At 43.7% G+C, this 9,132-nt stretch overlaps 1 protein-coding gene across 50 annotated transcripts; it reads left to right on the top strand.

The window, feature by feature from the left end:
* The first annotated feature begins 990 nt into the window (after positions 1–990).
* On the top strand, positions 991–8,853 carry LOC120673646. Of its 50 annotated transcripts, none has more exons than XR_005674763.1 (9): positions 991–1,878; positions 1,946–2,586; positions 3,531–3,605; positions 4,733–4,817; positions 5,018–5,126; positions 5,208–5,239; positions 5,364–5,398; positions 6,518–8,389; positions 8,514–8,813. XR_005674763.1 is itself a non-coding variant. In XM_039954750.1 (7 exons), exons 3-7 carry the CDS (start codon positions 5,150–5,152, stop codon positions 8,532–8,534), a joined length of 312 nt encoding a protein of 103 aa, XP_039810684.1. In that variant the 5' UTR covers positions 991–2,586; positions 3,531–3,605; positions 4,733–5,149; the 3' UTR covers positions 8,535–8,818. The 50 variants fall into 50 exon arrangements, 2 of the variants coding, with proteins under 2 accessions (XP_039810684.1, XP_039810677.1); XR_005674762.1 differs by having other exon boundaries at positions 5,208–5,264; XR_005674766.1 differs by lacking the exons at positions 5,208–5,239; positions 5,364–5,398 and having other exon boundaries at positions 8,102–8,183; positions 8,327–8,389; positions 8,514–8,818.
* The last annotated feature ends 279 nt before the right edge of the window (positions 8,854–9,132 follow it).

Here is a 9,132-nt window from a genome sequence, read left to right as displayed (position 1 = left end):
ACCACAGACATAGGCATGTATTTGAGGAAACTATTAGCTGGGGTTAGCGGGTCAACAAAAGGTCTACTGGATGCATAGATTTTTTTTTTGCAGCACAACTGCCATAACTAGCACTGCATATAAGAGTTTATAGCTCCAAACCTTGATTAGGGGGTCATCTATGGGACTGAAAAGGTTATACACACATTTTGAAACCAGGATTTTCTATTAGTGAGGAAGGAGCTTCCACTTGCAAGTAGCTAGGGACGCCTCAGGGTGACAACGATGCTTTTTAAGCAAACACCTGAACTTGATTCTTGCATGGCTCTTCAACTAGATTGGACAAGTAAGCCATATAAGATTCTCAGATCCAAAAAGAAAACGTTAAAAGGAAAGAGGAATGACGATGAGACATGGTGGTCAGTTCTCACAATGCTGAGATCACCACATGAGGTAAACAAATCTTGATGAGATTCATCACAAGGTTCATAGATAGCAAGTGAGGATAGTATGGAAGAATTTAGGAGAAGTTTTTGGAACATCCTTGCTCAGGATTATAATACCTGATTGAGTTGCATGATGCTATTTGCAAAATATGCTTATTTATGCCAATGCAATCAAGGGATAATGACAAAATACTCCAACTCAGAGTGCAAATGCTTGATAACCATGATAATGATGCACCCATGATGGTGCAATGGTGGTGCAATGTAACGATGGGAAGTTCCATGCACAAATGAAATGGTGCATGGGACACGATGCAATTGCCATGATGTCGACCCAATGATGCATACACCATGATACAAAGGATGGCGATACTCTTATTGTATCTATACTATAAGGAACGAAAACCACCAAAAATGTTACCCCTACCCTCTCATGGAGAGCCCACTAATCAGAATATTTTTGGTTGAATCCTAGCTCGACTAAAATCCTCAGTGCAAAAAACAATGTTTCTGCCGATTGGCTCTGTTTTTTTACACCGACCCTCATCCTACCCGCCCGCCCGTACCCGCCCGAAATCTCCGCTTCCCTTCCGTTCCTAACCCGGACGCCCCCCGCGGGGGAGGCTCCGGTGATGGCGGCTCCGAGGGCTGGCGAGAGGCGGCGTCCCTCTCCCTCGCGACGCTCCTCCCCCACGACGCCGCCTCCCCCTCGTGCCCCACGATGCCGGCGCCCCATCGACTCCGCCCGCAGATCGACGAGTGCTGCGGATGCCGCCTCGCTGCCTATCCTCGCCCTCCCCATCTCCCATCAGCCTCCCTCTCCATTCGCTCGATCCACCACAACATGGCGAGGGCGCGCCGCAGACTCCCCACGGGCGTGACGCCCGACGCCGCGGCGGCCGCCCTTCCTGCCGCGGATCCCCCATGCTCCGTGGATCTGCACCATCGCCACTCCCGGTCTCCCCTTCGCTCGAGCTCCGGCTGCCTCCAGCCTCCCCCAACCGCGCCACTAGCAGGAGGAGGGCAGTCAGCTCGAGGGCAGTCAGTAGGCTCCAAGCGCTCCGACCTCCAAGATCCGCGCACCTCCGGCCTCCCCTTCGCTCGAGCTCCGGCTGCCTCCAGCCTCCCCGAACCGCGCCACCAATGCGGGTCCATGCCTCCCCGCTCCGGCATCCCCGACGTGCCTCCCCGCCGACGTCCTCGCGGGCCCTCACAGCCGCCAGGCTCCTCGGCTTTCTGCCGCGCTCGCCAACGCCTCCTCCAACTCCAACGAGCCGGTGCCCTCGAAGTGGACGGCAACACCCCCAATCCGGCGCATCCACGATGATCCGCTCCGATCCGTGGCCCCCGCTGTCAGCCCCGGATTCAGCGTCGCCCCGGGACCGGCATGCCACGGAACTCGCCCCATCGTCGGCCTCCCGCTACCGTGTCAAATCTCTAATTCGCACCTCAGGTGAGTGTGAGTCCCTCTTGCTCACGATGTGTTCGGTGAATTAGCTATTAGGTAGTCCGGCACTCAGGTTCAGCAGGAGGAGGGCAGTCAGCTCGAGGCGTGGAGCCGTGGACAGGCGGGAGGAGGAGCTTGGGTGGTGGGCTATTAGCAGGGAGAATTGAGGGGATGGAGGTTGCATTGTGGGAAAGTAGACGGGCTGCCACCGCTCGGTGCATGGAGGAAATGACGGGCGCAGCCGGCTTTGTATGGCGAGTATCTTGCTACATCAAAGCTCTATGGCGAGGTATGTGGCCGTCGCCCCTGCCTCCACGAAGCCGTCACCATTGTCCCCTGTACCATGAACCTGGTACGTGGCTGTCAGCTCTGCTGGGGCGAATGCCCGTGCATTCAACTAAAACCTGAACTGCTTGTCCGTTAAAATTGCTCACAGAGAGGGCGAGCGGAGTCGAGGTACCAACCTGCAGCAAGCACTAGGAAAGTAATGAGTTCAGTATAATTTTTTATCTTATCATTTTTACTATCAGTCTGGTGATTCATAGTGGCAGTAGTGTAGTTCTATTCTATCCTGGTAGTGTCCTACGCCATTTTATCATTTATACTGATGAAACCAAGCTATGGAATGCAGGTAACAACTATTCTGACATTTGCCATCGAGCTCTACTGGTCGTGTAGTTCTTTTTTTCAAAGGGACATGCTCTTTTGCATAAGGTATACCCAACTCCAACCGTTTGTCTGTCTTTAAATTTTTTGATGAATGCCATAAAAAAAACCAGCATCTTTAACCACATCTAATTGAAAAAATGGTCATTGGCAAGACAAAAAATCATTTCTTCGTTGGGAGGAGAAATGATAACTTAGTGAATATGAGTTGGTTATCCAAAATCCATATCTTGAGGTGCAGTGTTGGTTTGATTGAAGCAACTGCAACTTATTTGAATGGCACACTATATTGTTTACCAGCACCTTCTGAATAACTGTGGAGCCAGCATGCAGTTCTTAGGCTTAGCACTAACATATGGTACTATGTCTTCAGTTGCTTGGTCTGCGTATCAGTGCCTTTGAATTGAGTTCATGTATGTGTTTTCCATCTTTTGACAAGATATAGTAATAGTCTAATTCAGGATGGATTTTACACCATAGGACTGTTACTACATTCGATTTATTGAGTATCACTTCAGTTGTAGATAATGGTATCTACCATGCCTGGTTGCTTATAGTTTTGTTCTGATAGTTCAATTTTCACCTCTGGCTAATTGCTTCTCAAATGTGTTTGATTGAAAATGATCCTTATTCTCAAACGGCACAAAGAGTGACCATGTACATGAATCCCTTCATGAACCATGATTTTTTGGGTCATTAACCGATTGCTGATTTTTTAGGTCGTTAAGCCCTAATCCGGCTATATATAGTCTGTTCAGAGCAGACAGTGCAGATCTGATGTAGTTTGATTTTTTGTTTATATCATATAAATCTAAAGTCCTTAAGATAGCAAACAAACTGGACCAGACAAAATGTGAGTGTCAAAGAAGATGCCATGCTTCACATATCCAAACTCAATGGAGTTTTGTCTGATATGATGCAGTAGCCTAAAGGAGTTTTGTGTGATTCCTATCTACATTGTTGAGTGTTGAAATCCTAATTATTTTCTGCAGAAATATGGAATATTGGAGAAGAAGAAATAAGTTAGCAGGAGAGTGACAGATTGCTGCAACTACGGAGCTCATGAGGTGACCATCAATCAGCACTTGTCTTTTCCTTTGACCTACTAATTTAGTATCAGGTAAACACATACCTTTGATATAACACATCTTACTTACATGCGCCTGGAGGCCTGGACACATGTTTTTTTTTCATTTGCAAAGAAATTATGGAAATGTGTGCTCTTTTCCCTTCTCCCTTCCATTCTCTGCATGTACACTTATGCTCTCTTTCTTTTTATTTTGTTTCTCAACAGATACTGAAAATTCTCATATTAGGTTGAGATCTAAACTAGGCTCAAGGTTAGCATTTTAAGTTTCTTAATATGCAACTTCTAGCATGTAACCTCTATTAAATTGGAGGGCATATTGGGGCTGCTTTTTTTTTTTCTAGCTGTGATCCCTGCTGCTCGACTGAATGGTTTATTACATATCCCTCCTTTTTTTTTCTAGCTGTGAACTACATATCCTTGCTTTTGTTTCCCTGACTTGGAAAGGGCTTGTAAGGACCACTTTAGGAGGACTTGTTGGGGCATAGGGTTGGATTTCGGTTTCAGGGTGGTGGCCTTGGACCCTAATTTCACAAAGCTTAACATAGATTCAATTGTTTATGCTTATGAAATTTCGGAGAGAAGGGCTATTTTGCTTGACTATGATGGAACTTTGGTTCCTTAGACTTACATCAATAAGCCATCTAGTTGCCTAAGGTTGTTAGCTCAGTCGGTCTGGGCACAACCGGCGGCACCCGCAGGTGGGGGGTTCGAACCCCCACCGGGGCGGATTTCCCCTGCCTGCGGAAAAAAACCCCCCTCGCTGTGCTCTTGATGGCTTGGGCTGTGTAGTCAGCCTGGACCCGGCCCGGTGGGTAACGGTCCCAAGAACGTGGCGCCAGACCCAGTGGGCTGAGTGGTCAGCTTGGTCCCGGCCCGTTGGGTAACGGTCCCAGGAACGTGGCACCAGACCCAAGATCAAGAGCCGGGGTTCGGGGGGGTTCTCGGCCGGGGTCAACTTGGCCTCTTCTTAATATAATGCCGCGGGGGCGGTCTTTCCCCCGCCCGGTCGAGTTTTTTTTTTTTATATAAGCCATCTAGCCCAGAAGTTGTGAGTATTATCAATACTCTTTGCTCAGATAGGAGAAATATTGTTTTTCTTGTCAGTGGGGTGAGACAAGGATACATTGGGAGAATGGTTTGCCTCATGTCCAAAGTTGGGAATTGCAGCTGAACATGGTTACTTCTTAAGGTATGTTCTTTTCCATTTTTTCACAATTGATACTTGTTTGTGAAGTACTGGAAGCTGGATACTATACTTTTTCTATAAATGGCAAGAGCATTGCTGCTGTGTGGAGGGGTGTCTCAGCGCTACTTTTCTCTAAACGTTTTTGTCTCTCTTTTGCTGTATGTGATTTTGGCGGCATTTTATTTCCTTGAGCACTCGTCAAGGTTCTTGTGGTGCATGAGAAGTATTCTGCTTCAACGCCGCTTGGTGCTTGGAAACTCCCAACGGGATTCATCCATGTGTTAAGGAGTCAGACAATTAGACGGGTGCATGGTATGATATGAGCTCTAATTGCGATGTCCGTTATTGAAGAACGTTTGGTTGCTTTGTGGCAGTCAGAGGAGATTTTTACAGGAGCTGTCAAAGAGGTCAAGGAGGAGACTGGAGTAAGAAATGGATTGTCCTGTTAATGTTAGACTAAAAGATTGTTCTGATATTTGTTCTTCAGTTAACCGGCTTGCATTTTTTATGGGATTAATCATGAATATGGTTCCCTCAATGCATTTGCAGATTGACACTGAGTTTATGGAACTGATTGCTTTCAGGTAATGGTTCTACTCATGCTCTCTGTATGAGTCAGCTTAGATGTGTCAAATAATAGGATTTGGTTATGCACTTGCGCTGCTCAGGTGGGATGTGCACCTGCTCATTATCTGTATGCATGATGTAGTCTGCTACATCACTTTTTACATCAATGGTTCTGTTAGAGAATCTGAAAATTTTATATCAATGGTTCTGTTAGAGAACTAACATGATAACTGAATGGCATTTATAGATGAGTTATTAGCATCTGTTTTTTAGCACATAAACAGCTACACCAAGCCTATCTGAAAAAAAAGAGCTGTTAAAACTACCAAATTTTTTTGTTATAGGAACATGTTTCTAGCAGAATGATGCTTACAGTACAGCTTCTATATTTTTTTTTTACTAATTCAGTGCAATGCACTTTGCTCCCCTGCTAGATTGTGACCTTTTTAGACATGCATGTCTTCCAGTAAGCAAACTAATATAAAGTGATAACTGAATATTGGATTGGTAGTATGCCTAAATTGATTTTTATTTGCCCTCAAACCTAATTCCGTGAGAATGTTCAGCTGTCCCCGAATGTAAATATTCGGCTATTTTCCTGAAAAATAAAACTAATTAATCATAAGCCATTTGTGAATATGTTATGGTATTTTGGTGGCTTGCTTAAACATAAGAGGAATAGTGGGTTTGATTGCTTATAGCTTGGTGTCATGAGTCGTGTCTGCACAGAGTTGGGTAATAATTTAATATGATGCCAATCTTTAAAAAAATTAATATGATGCAGCTTCTTTTATTTCTTCCAATAATAGAAATGCATGACTTCATGTGTACATACACAAGGTGCCGAGTAGATTAGCTGACCTAAGACTTGGTACTATGCACAGAACTGGCTAACTTTGATTGCCTAATGATTGATATGATAATCTTTGTTTGGATAAATATAATTTGCTAATTTATTTGGCAACAATTTTTTTTTGGATCACATAACATGGAAAGCGTTAGATGCTTTCATGCGGGGATCCTACAACCAATAATATAATGTTGAGGGTTTTGCTAGATCTCACCAGGTGCTGAAGAATAGTAGTTAAAGAGATTCTGACCTTTCTTATTTACAAAGAATGGTGCTCCTTTTGCAGTACTTTGAAGACGAGAAGAACCCAGCTAAGAGAGTGGGAGATTGCTTCAGAATCATTAGAGCACTTATTTTTCTTTACATCGATTTCATTTGGGCTTCAAGTCTTATTTGCATCTTGGTTTCTACTTAGTACTAAGGATGTGTTTATTTATTCATTTTTGTTTCTTTAGCTCCTATGTTTCTGACTCTTTAGCCTCTATGTTTCTGCTGTGCTATCTATACTCTGATGTCTATCTGACTAGCTTGAGATTAAGAAATACCAATGGAACAGGTAACATGATGGAACTTTAGTGGAGTGGAAGTTTAATTAATTTAAGCTATTTGGGCTATTTGCAGCACTGTAGGGCTAGGCTCTTTGCTTTACCTGGTCCGACACTTCAAATCGAGACAATGTGGCACTGTCAATCGGCATTATTCCTACACAGCTTTTATACTTTAATGGTATTTCGGTGGGTTTTTGGGTGATTCTATTTGCTCGGCTATGGGTTCGCAGGGTTTGGAGGCGCAGGGCGATCCGACGGTGATGGGGCCTGCTCAAGCTGCCCGCCAACAAGTGCTGCATCAACGGCAACAACTTGGTGAGTCCCCTCGCCCGGATTCTCGAGCGTGGATGGGTTTTGGGAGATGGGAAGCTAGAAGGTGGGTTTGCTTGTTTGAGCTCGCTCGGCTTGCCTTGGATGCACCCACCGTAATGCCTCGTTGCTTGCTTTTAGCTGGAACCGTGTAAGTTTAAGTTCAGCGAGTTTGGAAGTGGCGTGAGATTGAGAAGGCAACGGGTCTGGCTGAGCTTGGCGGTGGCGCACTTCGTGATGGTGGACATAATGGGATTCATGAAGGACGATCTCAGTAGTAGCCTTTTTTTGTTTGGTATGCTACTAACATAATGGGATTTGTGAAGGAGCATTAGCATGTTCGAATTTTGCTTGCAGTCATTTACAAAAGAAATTGAATTCTGGAATTATCGTGTGCAGTTTTAAACTTGAAATAATTAACACTGTAACTTTAATAATGGTATTCTTTGAATACCTATATGCTGGTACTATATTTTCAGATACAGGTTGCAAATAGACTTGGCATCAATTACGCTCCTGCCATGGTTGGATTTGATTGAAGTGGCCGATGCCTTACAGTTTTTTTTTAAATTGATGTCAATACTGATCTATCCTAGAGGTATGTCGTGGCATGACAATTTTTTTTTGAAAGTTTGAATCTTTTCAGAAGTGTATGTAATTTGTTCACCTCATAGTGTCTCTGCTCTTTAAAATACTGACTAACATTATTACTGCTTTTGCTCTCCAGATACTTTAAATCTAACAGAACTAAGGTCCCCATGTTAGGCCAACAATGTGCCACCTAGCTGATTTGCGGGCTATAAGAAACAAATGTGAGAGTGAACTCATCAGATTACTATAGCATTTGATAAAAAAAATCGCTCCAGTCCACTATAATGCCGATTGCCAAGTGGGGGTATTTGACGTGTATGCTTGCCTGTGTTTTTGAAAATTCTGAACAAGATGGATATCATAACACTAGCTGCCCATAATTGCAATTATTTATTTACTCATACATTATTAATTCATTTCAGAGGGATGTTGCAGGGAAAACATAAGCGCATTATGGAAAAAGAAAAGGACTATCGGACAAGGACAAAGTGGCTTATCTCAATAGTTGTGCCCAGTGTTATGTTTTTGTTATTGAAAACAAGTTTCCTATATGTGATGATAAATTATTGTCTACTAAACAAAACTATTTTTTAATACTTTTTAAAAATACATTATTGATTGCGATTCTTTTTCTGGTTCATTTGCAGCTCTCTGAGTGGATAAAAACAAGCTCCTCAGAATTAGAAAATGTGATCAAGACCATGACAACTGTTAGATTCTTTAGCATTCTTGTAAAATAACGATGCAGGCCTATTTGTACATTCACACATTGCACATTTTTCTCCTATTTTGATTGCTCTAAAATCCATCCTTTTCATTTCCTTTTCCTTCCAGTGGTACCATCCAGATCGATGATGAACTATAACATGCTGCGCCCATGGTGTTCGGCGAAGCAAAACAGATGGCAGGCTGGGCAATGTCAATGGCACGAAGCTCAAATGGCCCTTGACTCAATTTAGTCACACATGAAGCTGCCATATCAGTTTTTTGTGTGTTGAGCTAGCATTCCGGTACTTCAAAAAAGGACCTGTAATTCGTTCCACATGATGCTATTCTTCGTCCAGATTGCTCTATATAGAGAACAATGGAACTAGATGCTTATTCTGTGAAGATCTTTATTGTTATTGCCTGTCTGTTAACACGTGTGTGCCGCACGTGTACTCTACTAGTGCACGTAAAGAGATGTATAAAGCATGATGCATACACATATGAGTTGATGATGCACACATGCAACACGAGCCTTATAACCATTCCCTATCGTTTACCCTATACCCTTGAGATGGATTAGAAGTTAGGACACTAGTAAGGGTTGCACAAGAAGAAATTGAGGTGAGTTATGTCACATATACCGAGTCACTAGTGTGCTCTTAGTGGCTCAATCATGTGGCTGCTGCGCACATGAGGCCTTAAGTTCCGTCGCGGCATTATGGTCACATGACTAAATACCACCATA

The sequence above is a fragment of the Panicum virgatum genome, chromosome 2K (assembly GCF_016808335.1).
Source record: "Panicum virgatum strain AP13 chromosome 2K, P.virgatum_v5, whole genome shotgun sequence".
NCBI classification, from domain to species: domain Eukaryota; kingdom Viridiplantae; phylum Streptophyta; class Magnoliopsida; order Poales; family Poaceae; genus Panicum; species Panicum virgatum.
This window is presented reverse-complemented; position numbering and strand designations above follow the sequence as displayed.

What these genes read in the sequence shown, in the direction of transcription:
- LOC120673646 (XM_039954743.1), top strand. Translation starts at nt 5,247, where the DNA reads ATGGATTGTCCTGTTAATGTTAGACTAAAAGATTGTTCTGATATTTGT. An exon ending in ATGGAACTGATTGCTTTCAG is followed by an intron (nt 5,399 to 8,101) that starts GTAATGGTTCTA and finishes AATTCATTTCAG; the next exon opens with AGGGATGTTGCAGGGAAAAC. An exon ending in CAAAGTGGCTTATCTCAATA is followed by an intron (nt 8,184 to 8,326) that starts GTTGTGCCCAGT and finishes GTTCATTTGCAG; the next exon opens with CTCTCTGAGTGGATAAAAAC.